General features: G+C 41.3%; 1 protein-coding gene across 2 annotated transcripts in view; it reads right to left on the minus strand.

Annotated features, from left to right (window-relative positions):
* The window catches only part of DIP2B (disco interacting protein 2 homolog B), a 250,046-nt gene that overhangs the window by 80,588 nt on the left and 145,897 nt on the right, over positions 1–23,561 (minus strand). For both annotated transcript variants that reach the window (XM_070740523.1, XM_070740522.1), the window contains exon 3: positions 8,164–8,292. In XM_070740523.1, coding sequence (XP_070596624.1) covers positions 8,164–8,292 — 129 coding nt within the window. The remainder of the gene's footprint in view (positions 1–8,163; positions 8,293–23,561) is intronic.

Here is a 23,561-nt window from a genome sequence, read left to right on the forward strand (position 1 = left end):
GGTTCGCCCAACACTATAAGTTTTCCATTTTACAAAATGAATCATATTGAGATGTTTGAATTTGCAGAAACGCAAATATCTAGATGAACAAAACATCAATAGAAGTCTAAAACACAATAGTTGAGGAATACATGAAGCCTTTCACATCTCTTAAAAGTTAGATAAAATACAGTTTTTTAGTTGGATAAATCCATAACTATTTTAACACAATTGACCGCCTAGTTTCAAAGGGCTAGTACAGTTTTTAAATTCAACAGTAATCTGTTGAACAATATGCTCCAGAAGAACGACTTCAGCTAGATGACAGGGGCCAAGGTCATAAAGTCTGCAGGAGGTTATGCAAAAATAACAGAGTGCATGCTGAATGTGCCATTTACTCAATATGACTCATTTGGACAACCACAATAACACAGTGCTAAGATGAAACCAACACAACGTGATTCATTCATTCATTCTGGAGCACAATAAGGAGGAACATATGGAAGCAAAAGTTCAGTTTATCCAGAAGGATTTAAAAAAAACATACTTGTGCGTTCAAGGTCTGAATACATTTGTAACTAAAAGTGTCTTTTCATAGAATTCATATGAATTGGCAACTGTGAAACAGATTCGAATTCATAGCTACAGATAAATATTTCAGTAATAGATTGGCTATTGGAATACATTATGTGAGGCGCCTAAAGTAAGAATACAGTGATCCCCCGGTTATTGCGTCCCCGACCATTGCGAACAGGGTAATTCGCGATTTTTCAACCCGGAAGTCAAAAAAACCATCTGCGCATGTGTGCCCTTTTTTTTTTTTTTTAATGGGCACGCATGCGTAGATGGCAGCCGGGCAGATCAGCTGCTGGGCGGCTTCCCTTGGTCTTCCCCCTCTTGCTGGCGGGAGGGCGAAGCCCCCCCCAGCCCCCGCTCGCCCGCCCTTCGCCCTGGAAGTTCGCCAGGAGTCAGCTGAGAACGGCGCGCCTGTTTTAAAATGATCGGAGCCGCGTTTTATTTTTTAGCTTGATCAGCTAAATCCGAATTTTAAACTCGCCGGTTCGTTCGGCTGGCTTAGAAAAAACCAAATCCAGCCATCAAAAGCCTGCCTACGTTTTTGGAGCCTGGATCGCTGCAAGCCAACGCGCAGCGCGCACACTTCCAAGCCAGGGAAGGGAAAGAGAAGAAGCTGCGGCGGAAACTTTGTTTCTCAAGCAAACAAACAAAAAAACCCGTTAACCTTTCGCATCCGCTTGGAAAAGCCGGGCCCGAGTCTGCTTGCAAAAAATAATAAAAAAAATTAACTAACAACAACCGCTCGCCGCCGCTGCGCAACTTGCTTTAGTTTCATATATTAAAGCAAGCAGGATGCTGACGGACGAGATTCTGCTGGACGGTTTTGCTCATTAAAGGGAGAAGGAGGAGGAGGAGGAAAGGAAACTCCAGATAAATTATTGGAAAGAAAAGACGGGGAAGCCGTTGCACTTTTCCTTCCTCTGTCTCAGTCTCTCTCCTTTGCTGACGCGTTGCCATCACTGCAGGGCTGCCGTGCTCCCGGCCGTCCTCCTCCTCCTCTCCCCCCCACCCCCACCCGGCCAGGACATCTCTATTTTCTCCCCGTTTGCTGATGTGCAGTCCGACTCCAGCGCGGGAACAAGCGGAAAGCTCGGAAGGGAGGTCAACCGGGAGAAGGAGGAGGGATCCTTCCAACCGTCGCCACCTCCGGGCAGAAGAGTTCCCGGTAGCCCGGCGGTACTACCGCCGCCGCGGTGGCGGGGAGGCAGAAAAGTTTGCCCGGCCTTTGACAGAGGAGGAGGCGAGGAGGGGAGCCGGGCGCTGCGAGAGGGCAGGCGGGTGAGTCAGCGCCTTCTCCCGCTTTGCAACTTCCCCTCCTCGCGGGGGGTCGGACCCCTTCGCCCTCCACGCGCGCCTACACACAAAAACACACAAGCGCAGCACTCACACACACGCACGCAGAGAGAAGCACTGCACGCCCACGCGCACGGTAGCCTCCCGATTCCTTTGCATGGGGGGAAGCCCCAGGCTCCGGGTGCGATCCCCTTGGAGAAGAGCAGAGCCGGTCGGCGCGGACGGAGGAGATCCTCGCGGCCCTTTTTTCCTCCCCACGGCGCCCCTTCTCTCCAGCCTTCCACCTCCCCCGTCCGCCACACGTACGCGCTCCACCGCTCCTGGCACCCGGCGCCTCGCCTCCCTCCCTCTCCCTCTCTCTCGCTTCCATCTCTCCGCCGAGGAGCAGGACCATGTTTTGCTGGAGGATGGCTCTGTGGCTGGCCGGGGTGGCCCTCTGGAACAAACTCTGCCGCTCCCGTGGCTCCGGCTTGGATTTCGACTACGTTTACGACCTTAGCCCGGAGGATCAGGCGGAAGCCATCGATTACAAAGATCCTTGCAAAGCCGGTATAAGTGTCTTTTCCCAGTCGAGGTTAATCCCCTCGTGCTAGTCGCCCTGCCTCTCTCTCCCAGCCGCCCACCCACCCGGCTTCTTCCCCGTTCCAAAAAAAGGATTTTTTTTTCTTTCCAGCCGGCTGGGGCTTCAATGGGGCGGACGGAGGAGAAGTTCACCTGTTTCCTTCGCTTCGGAGAGGCGAAGTGAGAAACGCCGGAGCCAAGAAAAAAGGAAGCTTTGGAGAGGCGCGCTTGGATTCCGCTAGAGCGATGGGTGCGGGTGTGTGTTGGGGGGGGGGGCAGATCACTCGAGAACCTGTTGTCTTCTTGAGGAACCCCGCCGGTTCTCTCCACCTCTCCGCGAGCCGCGTCCTCCTCCAACCTTTTGCGCTTTGAAAAAGCCGGGTCGCTGCTTGTCCGCAAGGCTCGGAGCAAAAGAAAAGTCCGCGGGAGAAAGGGAAATCTAGCCCCGATCCCCCACGCCCCCACGCCCGGCCTTGGAAATGTCATTCTTCGAGTTGGGGGGGGGGCGGTCCTCTTCTCCTTCTCTCGATATGCCGGCTCCGATCGTTTTAAAACACCCGCGCCGCCCCCAATCTTCAGCTCCTCGCTAGCGCTGCGGAAGTTAAAAACACCATCTGCACATGCGCAGATGGTGTTTTTACTTCCGCAGCGCTACTTCGCGAAAACCCGCTCGTTGCGGGGGGTCCTGGAACGGAACCCTCGCAACGAGCGGGGGATCACTGTATCACAAATTAAGAACCTTGACGACAATTGCAGATTAATCATATGTCAATAATGCTAAGACATTCCATCAATTTTAGGAAATTTCAGGTCCTAAACATAGACAGAACTTATTAGAATACAGTATGGCAAAATCTGGATATTGCTCAACAATATCAAATATTTTGTACTCTGCTAAAATACTTAGATTGGCTTGAATTTAAACATTTGGTTTTCAATTGTTTCGTATAAGAACTACTCTTATTGAATGTGCCACATCCAGATTCCCAATCTGGAAATCGCATATCTGCAGCAAGAACACAGCTGTTATAGATGTCTATGGAGATTCTCAATCACCCAGGGCATAGTTATCTCAAAAGTAATTTTCCAAAAGCAAATAAAAACACCTTTGGGATAGAGCTTCCTGTCTATGAGTAAAAAAGCACTGCAGACTATGAATAGTTTTTAAACGTATAAGTGAGCACTATCTTAGCAATAGCAATAACATTTAGGCCTATACAAGAGTTATTTGAAAAGTAAGGTTACAAGGCATGTAGCTCTCGCAAGGAATGTTCGCAGGGGAAGTTGGTATTACTATTGTGTAGTGGGAAGCCAGCGGAAGAGAACGAGCAATGCCAGTGATCAGACTGGTGTTGTGGTGAAAGTTAGAGATGAATGTCCTCATTCCATTTCCCTCCATGTGTGAAGTGCGTGCTGTAATATGCTACCTGAATTGCTAAGGGCATGAATGTTGCTGGAGTGGGTGCCCAAGATGCTTACTGAAGTACACAAAATTGACAAAGTCAGTGCCGCCCGAGAATTTCTTGACTATTTCGAGATTGAAGGCGAGGCTTTTCTCAACTGTATAGTGACAGAAGATGAAACCTGGGCTTATCACCATACTCCAGAGAGCAAACGTCAATCAATGCAGTGACACCATACCCATTCTCCTTCAATCAAAAAATTCAAAACTCAGCAATCGGCGAGAAAAATCTTGGGCACCCATCTCACACAAATCTTGGGCACCCATCACAACAGCATTCACCACTCGTATATTGCCACATATTAGAGAACCATCTTTCAGCTGTGGCGAGGGGGGCATTGGCCCTACCTGGACCGGGAGTCACTGCTCACAGTCACTCATGCCCTCATCACCTTGAGTTTCGACTACTGTAATGCTCTCTACATGGGGCTACCTTTGAAGAGTGCTCGGAAACTTCACATCGTGCAGAATGCAGCTGCAAGAGCAATCATGGGCTTCCCTGGGTATGCCCATGTCACACCAACACTCCGCAGTCTGCACTGGCTGCCGATCAGTTTCCGGTCACAATTCAAAGTGTTGGTTATAACCTATAAAGCCTTCATGGCATCGGACCAGAATATCTCCAGGACTACTTTCTGCCGCACGAATCCCAGCGACCAGTTAGGTCCCACAAAGTTGGTCTTCTCCGGGTCTTGTCGACTAAACAATGTCATCTGGCGGGACCCAGGGGAAGAGACTTCTCTATGGCGGCCCCGACCCTCTGGAACCACCTCCCCCCAAAGATCAGAATTGCCCCCACCCTCCTCGCCTTTCGTAAGCTCCTTAAAACTCACCTCTGCCATCAGGCATGGGGGAATTGAGACATCTTCCCCAGGCCTATATAATTTATGTATGGTATGTTTGTGTGTATGTCTTGTTTTTAAATAAGGGGTTTTTAGATATTTTTAAAATATATTAAATTTGTTATTGCACATTGTTTTTATTATTGCTGTGAGCTGCCCTGAGTCTATTATAATAAATAATAATAATAATAATAATAATAATAATAGTAATAATAATAATAATAATAATAATATTGCTTTACAGTACTCTCTGGGCAGTTTACAATGAAGAAGCAATATTTGCATATTGCCCCCAACAATTAGGTCCTCTTTTTACTGACCTTTTACTGACCTTTTACTTTCCTGTTTTTAATAGGAAAGTGAACACAAGAACAAGGGGACACAATCTGAAGTTAGTTGGGGGAAAGATCAAAAGCAACGTGAGAAAATATTATTTCACTGAAAGAGTAGTAGATCCTTGGAACAAATTTCCAGCAGACATGGTTGGTAAATCCACAGTAACTGAATTTAAACATGCCTGGGATAAACATATATCCATTGTAAGATAAAATACAGAAAATAGTATAACGGCAGACTAGATGGACCATGAGGTCTTTTTCTGCCGCCAGTCTTCTATGTTTCTATGACCTCAGGAGGATGGAAAGCTGAGCCAACCTTGAGTCGTTCAGAATCAAATTCTTGGCAGTGAGAAGTTAGCCTGCAATACCCCATTCTAACCATTTGCACCACCAGGCCTCCATTTTGCAGAAAATAGGTCTTCTTTTGAGACTTCTGCAATTCTTACCAAAGTTCAAATATAGGTAAAGCAAGAAGCTAATTTCAGAACTCCTCAGTAACATGTAAATGACTACAACAACTTAGGATAGAAGAAAGCATTTCTTTTATTCATATATTTTCTTCAAAATAAGTCTGTGGGTATAGGCAGCAGAGGAGAAAACTCAGGCTTTCAATATTTTGTAATCATAGCCTACATCAGTGATGGGCAACCTTTTGAGCTTGGTGTGTCAAAATTCGCCAAAAAACCGAGCATAACTCGGGTGGTGTGTCACCTTGAGAAAAAAACCATAATTTTGTGATATTTCTAACACAGTCAAAGCTTCACTTATTTACTGAATAGTTTCCTACTTTCAAAACCCCAAACAAGTGATCCACCAGGACACACACATGATTTACTCTGTCTGGCACACAAAGTAATATAATAATTAAGGGAACATGGGCAGGAAGTCATATATCCTATGGATGCTTCTATCTTAATTTATTGCAAGTAATGTTGATATTGAACCTAGATCCAAAATAATTAGGGTGCGAAAAGAAAAGAAATTTGAAGTCACGGAAACTTTGTCAGCTTTTTCAAGTTTTTGTTGCCTTCTAAATGTATTAGACTACAACTCCTATGAACATATCATTTTGGGATTATAGGAAAAGTAGCCCAATATTTCAAGAGTCCTCCGGGAGTTGTGTGGCATATTAAATTAAATTAAATTTAAAAATACAAAAAAAAAACCCCTTTAGATAGAGATTCTTGTTCTATGTATCATGAGAGGAATTTTGCTTTTGAAAAATTATTCCATTTCTGGTCCATCTTGCCCAGTCACACTTTTTAGTTTTGGAGGGGGCTGGGAGAAATATTACGAAACTGGCTTTAAAGCTCTGATATTTTAATGGGCCCCTTCTCTTCAGTTGCAGCAGCCCCCCCCCTCGTTTGGTGGGGGGGGAGGGTGTCCCGCAATCCCCCTGCTCTTCCACAAACCTGGCAAGGGAGACGGGACAGGAAAACAAACCCCACCGCGGGCTGGTGCCTCCCATCACCTTCCAAGGCAGAGCTGTCAGCCCCCAGCCGAGTAGGCGCCGGGGGGGAAGCCAAGGGATAGACCTGAGCACGGAGCCTTCCTTACCCCACTCCCCCCGCCTCACAATGACAAAAGACAGGAGGGAGGAACCCCCCCGGGGGGCTGAGAGAAGAGAGGAAGGAGCCCCCCTTCCAGGCTTCGTCCCCTCAACGAGCCGAACTTACAATGGTCTCCGCCATAGTCTTGCCGCCATTCCGACCCTTGTCCTGCCCCGGCTCCGGCAGCTCCACCCCTTATTACCCGCCCTCTTCGCTGCTCATGCGCCGCCAATACTGCCGAGTCACCGTTCCCGGTCGATAGTGCAGGAGACGCAACAATGTTCCGGGTAGAAAAGGTTCCCGCCCCGAAGAAGACCCAGCTTTTGCCTGCCTCTCTCGCCTGTTCTCACTCCCGTTCTCTGGCTCCGTCTAGTCAGTTTCTCCGGTGGCCGCGTGTCACTGAAAATGGCTACGCGTGTCAGTGCTGACACGCGTGTCATAGGTTCGCCATCACTGGTCTAGGTGGAGACTTTTATTCTTTTGGTCTCCAGGCCAGATAGACTCATAGACAAGTTGTCCTTTTAGATGAGGTGTAACAAAGGTAAGCAGTGATAGATGGCGCATGAACAATAGTTGAAGGATAAAGGAAGAACAGTTGCCAGACATTGTCAGAAAGATATCAGTAGCCAGACTTGTTAGAAATGTTAACAGAGTTGCCATAGCAGAACATTTGGCAGGTACATTTTGAGTTTTACTCTGCTTTAATCTAGAAAAGATTAGCTCTTAAAGTGCAAAAGTACATTTTATAATGCCCAGTGTTTCTCTGGATAGCGAAATGGTGACATATAAATTTAATAAATAAACATGGCAATTTTCTGCCAAGGTTATTAGCAGTTATTAACCTGCATGCAAATTCCTCTCATTTGCATGTTTTTGTGTTTGATGCCAATATATGGGGTAACAATAGGACAGTGATGGGCAACCTTTTGAGCTTGGTGTGTCAAAATTCGCCAAAAAACCGAGCATAACTCGGGTGGTGTGGTAATTTTGTGATATTTCTAACACAGTCAAAGCTTCACTTATTTACTGAATAGTTTCCGAGTCACCGTTCCCGCTCGATAGTGCAGGAGACGCAACAAGGTTCCGGGTAGAAAAGGTTCCCGCCCCGAAGAAGACGCAGCTTTTGCCTGCCTCTCTCGCCTGTTCTCACTCCCGTTCTCTGGCTCCGTCTAGTCAGTTTCTCCGGTGGCCGCGTGTCACTGAAAATGGCTATGCGTGTCAGTGCTGACACGCGTGTCATAGGTTCGCCATCACTGGCCTACATCAACCTCACTGCAGTCAAATTTGAAGACTCCGTTTGGGACCTGGTCTACCTCAGAAATGGGCGGATGCTTTTAGCTCTTCTCCTAATCTCCGCTGCTGACACAAATTTGGATAATTTTAAACATTATTATACACAAACAAAAGAAATTCACTATCATTCATTATTTGCCAACATCTAATGATCCCAGCTGCCCTTCTCTTTTTCCCTCACTCTCAGCAAATTATAACTAATTTTTCTGCTTATTGTTTAGTCAAAGCTACTAAGATTTCAAATTCATCAGGTGATATTGCTTCCTTACCAGACCGATAGCGTTCGTCTCTGGCTCCCCCAGAGCGTCCCCTGTGATATTTAGATGAAGATGGTGCAGGAGCCGCAGATGGAGTTGGTGTCTGATTGCGGGGTTCTTTTTGTAAACCTGTTTCAATCCCTGTGGGAACATTTAAAAATAAAAACATTTTTGTCAAGAAACTGAAGTATTTGGGATACTGTTAACAAACTATTGGTTTCACTGCGTAACCATTTGGAGTCTTATTAAACTTAAACAATGACATATACCAATGTATGACATTCTTTTATTGAAATAGTTAAGGTCTCTGAAACAATGCTTTGAGAGACATCCCTTTGAGTATATGTGTGTGTGTATGTATATTCAACAGAAAAAACATACACACACAAGTGTGTATGTGTGTGTGTGTGTGTGTGTGTGTGTGTGTGTGTGTGTATGTAACATATTTTTGCTGAATTTGAAAATGAAGGGAGACTAGTATAGATCTATTTCGGCCTTGTTCTGGCCTCATCAGCTAGCCATACCCTCACTGGAATTTGATCCTGCAGCATCTAGGCAGCAGGATCTCATCCTTTCAGCTTTGTACTAGGGAAGTGTTACGTTTTTTCTGTCAAATCACCATGGTATACCCAAATATGGGAGGAGCATATATGTGTGTGTATTTGTGTGTGTGTGTGTTCGTGTTTAATGAACCAGGGTTTTAGATCATATTTTTACATTTAGATTTCTTATATGTTCCATTGTAGTAGCTATCCTTGTTGTGAGCCACCTGAGTCTGCAGAGAAGGGCAGCACAGAAATCAAACAAATAAATGTATGTATGTATGTATGTATGTATGTATGTATGTATGTATGTGTGCATGCATATATGTATGTATGTTTGTTTGTTTGTCTGTTTGCTTGTTTACAGGGGTGTCAAGGCCCAGGGGCCGGATCTGGCCAGCAGGGTGCTTAGATCTGGCCCACAGGAGTACCCTGAAAACAGCAAAAGGACTGGACAGCGGTGCTTCTGCCAGGAAAAACGGAGATCAGGAGGGCCACAGGCAGTGTTCCCTCTAATTTTTTTTCGGGGTGAGCGGAAAAGTATAGTGTCTGAGCGGCAGTCCCTTTGGCACTGGGCGGCGTATAAATAAATAAATAAATAAATAAATAAATAAATAAATAAATAAATAAATAAATAAATAAATAAAGTAAGTAAGTAAGTAAGTAAGTAAGTAAGTAAGTAAGTAAGTAAGTAAGTAAGTAAGTGTGGGCGTGCGCTATCACACATGAGCAAGTTCTTGCATCCATAATTCTATCCTTTCTATGTCTTCCTCCCTCTTTCCTCCCTCCCACTTTCCTTTCTATCTCTCCCTCCCTCTTTTCTTTCTATCTTTCCCTCCCTCTTTCCTTTCTATCTCTCCCTCCCTCTTTCCTTTCTATCTCTCCCTCCTTCTTTCCTCCCTCCCTCTTTCCTTTCTATCTCTCCCTCCCTCTTTTCTTTCTATCTTTCTTTCCCCCTGCCTTTCTCCAAGCCCTTCCTTTTCCCTCTCCCTAACTACCCCCTTCTCCCTCCTTTCTATCTCTCCCTCCCCCTTTCTCTCTCCCTTCCTTCATCTTTCAATCCCTCTCTCTCTCCATCCCTCTTCCTTTCTCTTTTCCTTCCTTCCTCTCTTTTTTGCTCTTTCTCTCTCCCTCCTTCCCTCCCTCTATGTCTTTCCCTCCCCCTCCTTCCCCCCTCTCTTTCTCTCTCTCTTGCTTTCTTTCTCGCTTTCTCATTCTCTCTCCCCTCCTTTCTCTCTCTCTCTTTCTCTCTCGTTCACCACGCCGGCAACAGAGAGAAAGAGAGAGAGAGAGAGAGAGATGGAGAGAGAGTGGAGGGCGCCGTTGTCTTCGCCTCTGCCCGGCGGCTCTGCAGCGAAGAGGAACCAGCCGCGCACCGCCTCCCGGGAGCCCGGCTGACTTTTGGAGCCGTTTTGTTTTCGGCCGGGCGGAGGCGGCATGCGGAGGTGAAGACACGGCGCCCGGCCAAGCTCCGCCTCCCGGGAGCCCAGCCGACTTTTGGAGCCGTTTTGTTTTCAGCTGGGCTCCCGGGAGGCGGAGCGTGGCCGGGCATCGTGTCTTCGCCTCCGCCCGGCTGAAAACAAAACGGCTCCAAAAGTCGGCCGGGCTCCTGGGAGGCAGAGTGTGGGCGGGCGCCATGTCTTCGCCTCCGTGCGGCTCTGCAGCGAAGAGGAAGTAGCCGCGCACCGCCTTCCGGGAGCCCAGCCGACTTTTGGAGCCGTTTTGTTTTCGGCCGGGCGGAGGCGGCGCGCGGAGGCGAAGACACGGCGCCCGGCCACGCTCCGCCTCCCAGCCGACTTTTGTATCCCAGCCGACTTTTGTAGCCCGATCGCCGCCCGCCCACCGCAAGCGGCGGGCTGGCGACAAGCGAGCAGGCGGCGAGCGGGCGGCCAGGTGTTCGGGGGCAGCTGGCGCACGCTCCCCAAATCTCCCTGCCAGCCCACCCGCCCGGAACATTCAAAATAAGAAAACCCTTCGCCTTCGCTCTTACTTTGAATGTTCCGGGCGGGCGCGCAGGCAGGGAGATGGGAAGAGCACGCGCCGGCCCGCACGCACGCCAGCCTCCGGAGAACGCCTGCCCCCCCTCTCTTGCAGCGGAGGAGAAAGAGAGGCCGGGCGGGTGAGGGGCAGGGCTGAGAGGCCTGGAGCGCGAGGGGGCCGGAGGCACCATGGAGAGGCAGGTGTGGCCGCGGCTCCCTTCTATTGCCCCCGCCCCCCCGCCCCCCCCCGCGGGCTGGCAGGGGGTTGGGGAGTGCGCGGCCGAGGAAAAGGGTGCGCGGCGGGGTATTTTGGAGCGCGCGTGCACTCACATGCGCAGCTTACAGGGAACGGTGGCCACGGGTGGCCCTCTCGAGCTCTATTTTAGCTGGCAGAGGGTTGAAGGAAGCCACCACAGGTGAAAACAGAGCTAGGGAGCCCGTTTTCCCTGGCAGAACACTTGGGACACCACAGGCACCCCTGACACGAGTGACGTTGAGTGGCCATGCCCACCCTGGCCCCTGAGGTCAAACACAACCCTGATGCGACCCACAATGAAATCGAGTTTGACACCCCTGGTATATATAGCCACAGTTCTCAGTAGACAGAAAGTAAATACTCAGTAAAGAAAGCAGAAAAGGTGACCAAGACGAAGTACTTCAAACAACTTCATGAGGCAGCAGTCCGAGAATATTTTCACAATACTGATGGTTCTGTGTATAATCACAGATATATATTCCATGTATAGATATATATTATGGGGATTTCTACACTTCTCAATATGTGGACCTTTGCTCTTTTGATGTTTGTAGTACACTTAATGATATATTCTTTCATCAGAGGAAAATAATCAATTTGAGCCAAATATAAATTTGATCAGAATACCTTAAAATGCAATTCTTAATATTCTTTAAGCTAAGCCCAGCAAGCTCCACAAGAAGAATAGCATACTAGCACCAAAAGGCACATGACATAATGTTTTTAAACACAGTACAATGGCTTTGTTTCAGTGCAGGAAGAGAAACAAGGGTCATTCATAACTGGAGACCTTTTTGAGTAAACAATTGCAACCTGCTATTTTTTATTTTATTTCATTCGCAAAGCAGGCTACATATTGAATATGCTGGAGGGAGGGAGGAGGAGGAGGGATATATTATTTCACATAAGACTGCATATCTTGGAAAATTGCTGCACCAGCACTTTAAAGCCTTGGAAGTTGGTAAAAAAAAAAAACTAGATCTTTGCCAAGGATCTAGTTATTCAAATCTTTTTTATCAAGATCAAAACACCACAGCAATTTGCAAAAAAAAAATCATAGATCAGGACCCTTTAAACAAATACCAAGCCTTGGAATTGGTTCTTAGTTCTTAGAAGTGAACTAGGGTTTGATAAACACAAGTTTCCTGAATTTTGGAAGTTTAATTTAAATATACAGGAGGAGGGCATTGATTATGGGTGTGGGCACATGTGTGATCACACATGCATGCACCCTTTTGGCACCTGAGCAAAAAAACCCACCAGTTTACCATCCCTGTCTTAGAACATACAATGTTTAATTTTAGCATGACTGGTGGTGTCAAGGTTTTCATCAATGTCTCAAAGGTACTTTTTCAAGAGGTAACTGGACTTTCTGGTTTTTCTCTGAAAATAGAATAGAATAGAATTTTTATTGGCCGAGTGTGATTGGACACACAAGGAATTTGTCTTGGTGCATATGCTCTCAGCGTACATAAAATAAAATATACATTTGTCAAGAATCATGTAGTATGACACTTAATGATTGTCATAGGGGTCAAATAAGCAATGAAGAAGCAATATTAATAAAAATCTTAGGACATAAGCAACAAGTTACAGTCATACAATCAACATGGGAGGAAATGGGTGATAGGAATGATGAGAAAAACTAGTAGAACAGAAGTGCAAATTTAGTAGAAAGTCTGACAGTGTTGAGGGAATTATTTGTTTAGTAGAGTGATGGCGTTAGGAAAAAAACTGTTCTTGTGTCTAGTTGTCTTGGTGTGCAGTGCTCTGTAGCGACGTTTTGAGGGTAGGAGTTGAAACAGTTTGTGTCCAGGATGCTAGGGGTCAGTAAATATTTTCCTCACCCTCTTTTTGACTCGTGCAGTATACAGGTCCTCAATGGAAGGCAGGTTGGCAGCAATTGTTTTGCTTCTCATCCAAGATGATTCTTCAGCTCTGACTGCATGGTGGGAAATCAAATCTGAAGAAGTTTCTTGCATGAGAAGCCAACCGTCTTCGAAGAAAAACCAGAAAGTCCCCTTGCCTTTTGAAAAAGCACCTTTGAGACAATATGACCTGGATGACTGAGAGTCTCCATAGACATTTTCATCAATGAAGGACAAATCACATATAACTTACACATGCACTTGGTGTCTACACTAGATTCAGGTTTTACTGCTATAGGTGGCCCTTAACTTGCAACCACAACTTGAACTGGAATTTCCACTGCTAAGTGAGGTGGTCATTAAGAGAGTTACGCCCCAAATTATACCACCTTTTTGCTTAAGTGAATCGCTGTCATTGTTGAATGAATCACATAGACATTAAAAGAATTGAGCTTTCCCCATTGACTTTGCTTGTTGGAAACTGACTGGAAAGGTCACAAATGGTGATCATGTGACCCTGAGATAACTACATCCATTGTAAATATATGCTGATTGCCAAGTGCCCAAAGGTTTGAACATGTGACTGCAGAAATGCTGCAATGGTGCTAAGTATGAGGGCGAGTTGTAAGTCAAGGAATTACATCTTTGTCTATATCCCCATATAATTACCCAAGGCCTATCAGTCAATGAACTTAACATTGTTAATTATAGTTTCCTCCCCACTGTCATTACAGTTGCTAATTAGCAGTTATTTTGCTAACAGTTAAACATTGCTTGAAAAGAAAAGAAATTTTAAAGAGAGATCAAACTGCTTTATGTAGGTAAATAATATGGTTTTAAAATTGGCTGGAAACCCCCAAAGAATAAAACATTTTATTTGTAGTACACCAATTATATTGCTTGTGATGGGAAGCTACAATGAGGAAATTATAGGGGGACTATCAAAGCCTAGGAGAGCAGACATATTCATTTCAACTCAAATTGCTCATTTTTATACAGCTCAGTTTTACATTCATTCCAAAAGGAGTACATTTTAAAGTGTAAAATATTTTAAAGATATTAAATCTTTGCAGACAGGACAAATAGTATTTTCAAGATTTGCTAGAGAAATATGGCAGGAAAAAGAAATTAAACCACACAGACACGTTTTCACAATAATTATCACAACCATAAAATTTGGGAGTCAGCAAAAAGGAATGCCTAGAGCAAAACCCAATGATGTTTAACATAGTTTCCCCTCAATTTTTTTTTAAATTAAAATGTTCAAAATTGTAAAGAAATCAAATCTGGTATTCTCATGTGGAATGAGATTTTGATCTTTTTATTTTAAACTTTTTAATACAACCATAACTACTATAGTGCTAACAATAATACAGTATATAAAATTGCCCAATTCCAAATTTTCACTGGGATTCTGACATGATTAGTTTATCGAGTGGTGGGTTCTGAATTTGTTTGCCACTGGTTCACACATGCTGCTTCTACACATCCTGGTGGGTGGGTGGAGCTTCCTGCTGTTACCAGTTATAAGAACCAGTCCGAATTGGAAGCAACCTACCACTTGTACTTGACTCTTGAATGACTTTTTTCATATTTGCTGGAACTCCTTGCCCTTCCAGAGGAACAATGAGTAAGAGTTGTGAACAAATGTAAATAAACTGTGTATAGTAAGGAAATATGTGTAATTGTGTTTTGACAATAATTGCACTTTTTTTTTGCTTCTTTAAAACAACTGTTTGCTCAAAAGAGAAAAAAAAGATACTGGTTAGACTTGCCCTGATTCATCTAGTCTTAAAATATGTCTTATTTACTTAAACTGGTCAAAGGAACTTACACAATTTTGGTGTGTTTCTTAAACTATCCTTTGCAAATCTGCATCACATCAAATCTATGTTCCCACCATTTTTTCATGAATGACATAAGATATTTTTAACAGATATTTCAGTGAATCATTTTGGTGATTATATTGTTGTTTATAATCAGTCTGTGCAAGCATCTTGCACAAGATGTCTGATCTATTGTTTTTTTCTGCCTGTTTGCACGATCTGCACTTTGAATCATTTGATTATTTTTCAATTCTGGCCTTCATAGCTTTAGCTTGAATAGCTTGTTCATGGTCAGCCAAAACCAAGCCTTCAATTTCTTTTTCTAGCTTTCCAATTCCCCTTCCTCCTGGTGTTTCATAAAGCTCTGAAGACCTACCTCTGCCGGAGGGCATGGAGGCCCTGAGTGATAAGATTGTCTCCGGCCGATGATTGAATTTGATGAATGTGTATGTCTGTATATGGGGGTTTTAACACTTTTAGCAATTTGTATCATTCTTTTAAAGTAAATTAGATTTCTTTTATATATTGTTGCATTTATAATATTGTACGCCGCCCTGAGTCGCTGTGAGAAGGGTGGCATAGAAATCTAATAAATAAATAAATCTTGTATATGTATTCTCTGAGAAATTGCAAGTATGTCTTGACTACCATCAGCAATATCAAACTAAAACAGTATTAGCAGCTTCCGCTATCAAGTAAAAACTATTTAGAAATATGCATAGTTACAGCCAAAGAATTTGAATTGTGGAATATCAACAAATATGTCTCTTAATTAGTAGCAAGAAGAGGTAAGAGATTATCAATTTTTCTTTTTCTAAATGAATATTAAAAAGATATTACCCAATCTATCTACCATATTTTTCAGAGTATAAAACGGACCAGAATATAAGACACACCTGAGTTTTGGGGGGGGGGGGAATAGGGAGGGGGAATTCTGCCTCCCAGCAATTTGCCTCCCAGCAAACAGTACAGATTATATACACTGTTTACTGTGTTTTCTGTGCAAGTGTGTCTGACCCACAAAAATAGGAAAGAATTGGAGAAATGTAGATTATGACAACATATTAATGCCAGCAAGTTTTCTTAAATGTAGTCACACTAATTCCTCCCAATGATTTAAATAGATCTACTCCAAACATGACTAGGTCAGGGTTTAACTCAGCTGCCTTATCTTAATATGAAAACAGGACATTGTTACATTTCAGACTATACTTGTATCGATGCTGCTAAAATTGATGTGGCTTTCTGGAAGTATACATTATTCTGTGCTATTTTTAAAAAATATACAAAAACACTGGACCTCTTCAGATCAAGCATTTATTTTAAAAAGTTTCTTCATTTTGTTAAATTGTCTACAACAATAATAGTATTTTTAAAAATGTCTAACAATTTGAACATTCTACAGACATTTATAGTTACTGACTTGCCTCCTTGCATCCAGTTTCAGCAGTCTGATTAGCACAAGAAAATAAAATTCTGCCTCCGCCTCTACCTCCCAGCAATTTGTCTCCTTGCAGCTCATTTAACTTCAGTTTTAGCTCATGGCCTGCCTGCAGACTCAATCAGCTGAAGATCGGGAAGCTGATAATCAGTTACTTGGATTAACAGGCTCTATTCTGTTTGCTGCAAGGAGATAAATTGCTGGGAGGCAGAGGCCAAAGAGTGGGGGTGGAGCTACATTCAATGTTTAAGATACACCCAAGTTTTCACCCTCTTTTGGGGGGGTAAAAAGGTGTATCTTATACTCCAAAAAATATGGTATACATATTAATACACAAACTGAAGAAATTCATGCTTCATATAATTAAAAACTAGTTAAAATGCAATAATCAAGCTCCCAATCTTTTAAAAAGTATCTGGAAACAGTTGTCTCATTTCGCTTTTGTTGCCTAGTCAAAAGATTGCATGTACATCACTGTTGCACCTCAATTTTAAATATAATTTGTTTAAACAAATCAACAAAATCAATAGAACTTGAATCTCTTTAATTATCCAGAAGGCCGAGTCTTTGTCTAATCTACAATTCAGAAGCATCATATAAATAAATAGAAAACCAGTAAGAGAGAAACTTGGGTTTCTTTATTTTCCTGTCTGAAACAACATTGAGCATCCACTTAAAGCTCACATAATAAATATAACAAAGACTCTAAATGAAACTAATTTCCAAACACATTTAAGACCCATTTCATATCCATTGGCATTGTTTTCCCTCTGAATGCTTTATATGTTGTAAGAATGCCAGCATATTCATCTTTCTAAACATTAAACAACAAGTAAAACATTTTGACCATTATTAATTATCCATAGATTAAACAATACTCTTGAGCATTTTAATAGCTACAAGTATTTATTTAGAAAAACAAAGACAATTAAATCCATTGGGATTTTATAACTGGCACTAAGCCTACTTTATTTCAAATACACTGGAATCAGCAACTATTTCCAAATCAGCTGTCCTGTTGATGTGATGGATAGAGATGGTGGAAGTTAGCCTTAACTCTTCTAAAAAGCATCAACTTGGACAAGACTGAATTCTAAAATCTGGGTACTTCTTTTTTTTCAAATATTTTTTTTATTGTTTTTTTTAAGACAAACAAAAACATACAACATTAAACACTTAAGGAGCTACCATTGCTCCGCTTGTCATAGAAGTCTCACTAATACAAAAAACAAAAACCTAACTGTGGTCAGATCAATACAGAAATATCACACATATATATCACGTACTTGTTAAATTCAACTCAATATTCTTATGTTAATTAAATTTCTTTATCTATAAAATACTTATTCAAAAAATAGAATACAGTGATCCCTCGATTTTCGCGGGGGTTACGTTCCAAGACCTCCCGCGAAAATCGATTTTCCGCGATATAGCGGCGCAGAAGTAAAAACACCATTTTTGGCTGCCCCCGCCCCCCCCCAGCGCCCTCGCCACTACCGCCCGCCCGCCCGCTCCTCTACCTGAGCTACCTGTTGCTGGGCAGCGCCGCATTCTGGGCGCTCGAGTCGCCCTTGGAATGCGACGTGACAGAGCGGCTCCTGAAGGAGAAATGGGAGCTCCTGGTGAACTTTCCAGTGGGAGCTGGACGAAGGGGAGCAGAGGCGGGCGAGGACAGCTGCCCGGTCCAGCGGAGAAGAGGCGTGAGATGAGGGGCGAGCCAAGGGGGAGATGCTGGGGGAAGGGAAGCCTTAGGGCAGCGGGACACGGGACTGCCTCCCGCCGCCTCTTCTCCTTCCCGCCCCCTTCTCACTTTGTGTGCATGTGTGTGTGCGCGGGGGGAAAAGTTGCTTAGCCGCTCCAGAGCCTGGAACGGGAGGCTCTGGAGCAGCTAAGCAACTTTTCCCCGCGTGCACACACACACGCACACAAAGCGAGAAGGGGGCGGGAAGGAGAAGAGGCGGCGGGAGGCAGTCCCGTGTCCCGCTGCCCTAAGGCTTCCCTTCCCCCAGCATCTCCCCCTTGGCTCGCCCCTCAAGCTCACGCCTCTTCTCCGCTGGACCGGGCAGCTGTCCTCGCCCGCCTCTGCTCCCCTTCGTCCAGCTCCCACTCACCCGCCGAGCCCAGAAGCAGCCACATTGCCGCCAGCAAAACTTTGGGGGGGAGGAGGGTTAGGGGGAGGCTCCCTTCCAGCCAGCCGGACCCTCACGCCCAGCCTGCCGCCTGCCTTTCTCCTTCGCTCCCTCGCGCCAAACCGAATGGCCACTGCGCCGCCCTCGCGACGTCCCGGAGCCCAGGCTGCTCCTGCCTTGCCCGAAGATAGGAGTGGTCGCGACGGCTCACGCCTTCTCCTTGGAGCCCCTTGGCACTTTATATACTGTACTGCAAAAGAGGGCGGTCAAAATAACCGTGGTATAGAAAAAAAACCGTGGAGTATTTTTTAATTAATATTTTTTTTAAAACCGTGGTATAGCGTTTCGCAAAGTTTGAAGCCGCGAAAATCGAGGGAACACTGTATAGTAAATAACATATCTAACTTTATCATACTGTGTGCAAAAAGGGGGAAAAAGTACAAAAATTCTACGTTTATGTTATTTTAAAACTGTTTCACTCTATCTTATAAAATTTCAAAATAATAAGTTCAAATAGTTCTAAATTCTTATTTCTTTAACTTTTAATACTATTTTTAAAATTCCACCATTCATATACTTTATCCCATATTTTATAAAATTGTTTCAACTTGATTATTCAAATGTTTTGTCATCATGTCTAATTCTGCACATTCCATAATTTTTTAAAATACTTCTACGTCCTTTGGTATTTCCTTTTCTTTCCATTTCTGCGCAAATGTAATTCTTGCCGCAACCAATATATGTATTATTAAGTAATAAATTTCTTTTTTGCACCTAATGTTTGAAATACCCAATAAGAAAAATTCAGGATATTTTTTTATCTTCTCCTTTGTTATTTCATTTATCAGAATCTGGGTACTTCTTAAATGATTTCTAAAGTCAAGATTGATGGTTTCCATCTTAGCCTACTACTATCAAAATACCTAGAATCAGAGAGACTTAAAGGATTTCTACAAAAACAAAACTTTAAAAAAGATGATTTTGAAAGACTGGCCCTGATCTAGTTGCCAATATTAATAACCATGTCTTATTTTCATGCCAATGAGAGAAGGGGAGATATATTTGTACTGCTTTTAAAATTATAGAGATTTGAACTGTACTTTTAGAGAAAGCTACTGGCAAATGGAAAATGTTAGGGTTTTTTAGGTATGGTCCACTTTGAGAGGAGTAACCATATTGTGCATTATGATTTCATAAAGAAAAGATGAGCTCTTATGTTCTTTTGGAGGAATGGACACCAAAGGAAATAAATAAATGTATAGGAGTAGCAGATAAGATGACTATGGCTGCCATGAATTACTTCCCAGGCAGTAGCTATTTGGTATTTGCATTCCTGAGTCCTATGTTAACTCATTAATGCATTCTTGACAAATTATCTCTGAAACGTGAGATTTTAGGTACAAATATTCTTTCTTGGCCAAAATAATAGGACGGTAATGAATCAGAAAAGTAAGAAATCATATTTTAATTTGGTTTTTTTTTTTTTAAATTTTTTTTATTATTTTTCATAAAATAGACATACAGACATACAAACATTAAACATAAAATGGGGATGTATTTCCCCGCTTCTTTTGAAAGTATACATTCAAATAGAAAAAAGAATACATAATCAAACATTTGTTAAATGTTAAAGAGTCTAGTAAAAAATTTTCAAATCTTAAATGCAATGTTAGTACGGTATAGGTAAAAATTCTTAATATGTTGTTTATGTGTAATATATTCATCTAATCAAACATTTAAACAAATCTCAGTTACTAAACATACATAAAACAAAATTCTTAATATGTTGTTTATAAGTAAACTATTATATCAAAGTCATCAACAAATACATTTGGACTAATATTAATATTGTTATTACCTAAATAAAAACAGATCTATCTCTTATTTTTTCTTATCTAACCATCTATATACATTATTCCATGTTTCATAAAATTTAGTGTCTTCTTGATCGTTTAATCGTCTTGTCATCATATCCATTTCAGCGCAATCTAATATTTTAGCTATAACTTCTTCTTTCTTGGGGATTTCCTCCCCCTTCCAGTTTTGCGCTTATATTATTCTAGCCGCGGTTAATATGTGTATGATTAAATAAAGAGTTTCTTTCTTATAAGTCTGTTTAGTAATTCCTAATAAGTAAAATTCCGGGGTATTATCTATATCAAGCTTTAATATTTCTTTTAATATCTTCTCAATCATTTTCCAATAGATTTTAGCTTTACCACATGTCCACCATTGATGGTAATAAGTTCCTATATCTTTCTTGCATTTCCAACATAGTGGGGATGTTTTAGGAAACATTTTTGCTATCCTGTTTGGTGGGAGGTGCCATCTATAAAACATTTTAATTTGGTTTTCTTTTAATGAAACTGACTTGGTCATTTTCCAATTGTTAATCCAAACTTTTTCCCAAGTATCTATGTCTATTTCCTTACCTATATTTCTGCACCATCTTATCATAGTATCTTTTAAAGTCAACTCTATATTTTTGTGAGCGATAAGAAATTTATATAGTTTCCCTATCATTTTTACTGAATTGGTGATAATTAAATTACTTAGCAAATTCTTACTTTTATTAAAAATGTAAAGAGTTTTATCCTTCTGGTATCTGGATCGAATCTGGGCATAATGCCACCAGTCTATTATTATTCCTTCATCTTGTAATTTATTCCTAGGTTTTAACTTCATCTGATCATCTAATAGTTCTTTATATCTATAAATATTTTCGTGTCTTTTATAGACTTTGGGTGTGTTATTGCTTCTAGGGGGGCTATCCATTCTGGAACGTTTAAGAAGTGATTTTTCTTTATGTCTTTCCAAACCTCTAGTAAATACTTCCTTAATGTGTGTCTTTTAAAATATGAGTGATTTTTTTCCCTGTCATACCATATGAATGCATGCCAACCCAACATGAGATCATGTCCTTCTAAGTTTAATATCCTTTTATTCTCTAAAGTTATCCAATCTTTAATCCATGTTAGGGCGGCGGCCTGGTAATATAATTTCCAGTTTGGAAGACCAAATCCTCCTCTTTCTTTAATATCTTCTAAACAGTTTATTTTTATCCTTGCTTTTTTCCCTTGCCATATAAATTTTTTAACTAAATTTGTCAAAGTTCTAAAAAAAGTTCCCCCTGGATTTATTGGAATTACCTGGAAAAGAAATAAAACCTTAGGCAAAATATTCATCTTGATTGTAGCAATTCTTCCTAAAAATGATATTTTCAGGCTGTTCCACGTTTCTAAATCTTTTTTAATTTCTGATAATAATTTTATGTAGTTATCATTTTTTAATGTTATTGTTTTCGCTGTTAAATTTATTCCTAAATATTTTACTTTCTTTACGGTTTTTATTCCAGAAATATTTTCTAATTTAGTTTCTTGTATTTTATTCATATTTTTAGTTAAGAAAGAAGTTTTGCTTTTATTTATCTTTAAACCTGCTACCTTTCCGTATTGTTCAATAGTTTGCAATAACGAAGAAACTGTTGTTATCGGTTCAATTATAAACGTTAAATCATCTGCAAAAGCTTGAAGTTTATAAGTTTCGCCTCCTATCGTTAAACCTTTTATTTCAGAATCCGCTCTTATTTTAATTAATAAAGTTTCAAGTGTCATAATAAATAGCAATGGTGATATAGGACATCCTTGACGAACTCCCTTATTTATATCAAGTGTTTGTAATTGGTTATTATTTAATATTATCTTAGTCGTTTGTTTTGAATATATAGTATCTATTAAGTTAACAAATTTTGGGCCAAATCTCATTTTGTTTAGTTGCATTTTTATAAATGTCCAGTTGACGTTGTCAAAGGCCTTTTGAGCATCTAAAAACATTAAAGATGCTGTCTTATCTGAATGTTGTTCATAATATTCTAATGTATTTATTACAGTTCTAAGATTGTTTTTAATTTGTCGCCCTGGTAGAAATCCATTTTGGTCTTGGTGTATTATTCCATTTATAATTCTTTTAAGTCTATCTGCATAAATGGCAATAAATATTTTATAATCTACATTTAATAAAGATATGGGTCTATAATTTTTAATTTTTACTGGGTCAGTACCGGATTTGTGTATTAAAGTTGTCAACGATTCTGACCAAGATTTCGGAATTTTACCCTCAAGTCTACATAAATTAAAGGTTTCTAACATATGATTTCTTACTATTTCATTTTCTATCTTATACCATTCTGCCGGTATAGCATCCGGACCAGTGGCTTTGTTGTTTTTCTGTTTTTTAATTATAGATAGGAGTTCTTCCATTGTTATTGGTCCATCCAACATAGTCTGTTGGTCTTCTGTTATTTGTGGTAATTTTGAAGCCTGTAAGTAATTAAAAACTTCATCTTCACTAACATTGTCTTTGGCATAAAGATCTTTATAAAAGTTATAGACAATATCTGCCTTTCCTTCTGTATCGTATTTTATTATACCATCTTTATCTTCTAATTTTTTTATCAATTTGGATTGACTCTGCTTTCTAAGTTTATATGCTAACCATCTGCCTGGTTTATTTGCATGTTCAAAATAATGTTGTTTTGCTCTTTTAATTTTTTCAGTTATTTGATTTTGTTCTATAATTCTGATTTTATGTTTAATTACATTTATTTCTGTTTTAAAATCTCTGTTCTTGGTGTGTTGCTGCGATGCAAATTCCAGTTGTTTTAATTCATTTATTAATTGTAGATACTTTAATTTATTTTCCTTATTATATTTTGCTGTATAGGATATTGTTAACCCTCTTATATAAGCTTTGAGTGTGTCCCATAAATTCTGTGAAGTGGTGTCTGGAGTTTTATTAATTTCAAGAAATGTTTTTAATTCCTTTTCGATCCAATCCTTATATTTCTTATCATTCAATATATTTCTATTCATCCGCCAAGTATTCTGTTTATTATTCATTCTTATGTAAACCACTATTGGGTTGTGGTCGGCCCATGTATTAACATCTATCTCTACTTCCCTTATTTGTTCTGCAACCATTTTTGGTGTCCATACCATGTCTATTCTTGTCCAGATTTTGTGGGGATTAGAATAAAACGTAAATTGTCTTTTATGGGGGTGTCTTTCCCTCCATATATCATTTAACAGTAATTCTGTTTTCATTTTTTGGAAAGTACTGGGTAGTAGATTTCTTTTTGTTTTTTTCCTTTTATTATTACTCCCCCCCCCTGAATGATCTAATTGCCTGTTCACAATAGCATTAAAATCGCCTATTATTAATACATTCTCAATTGCTAAATCTATTATTATTTGATGTAAATTTTTATAAAATGTCATTTGGTCTTCATTGGGAGCATAGATAGAGACAACCACTATAGGTCTAGGTTCAATATCAACTTGTACAATCAGTATTCTACCGTCATTATCTTT

This window comes from Erythrolamprus reginae, chromosome 2 (genome assembly GCF_031021105.1).
Source record: "Erythrolamprus reginae isolate rEryReg1 chromosome 2, rEryReg1.hap1, whole genome shotgun sequence".
Taxonomy (NCBI): Eukaryota; Metazoa; Chordata; class Lepidosauria; order Squamata; family Dipsadidae; genus Erythrolamprus; species Erythrolamprus reginae.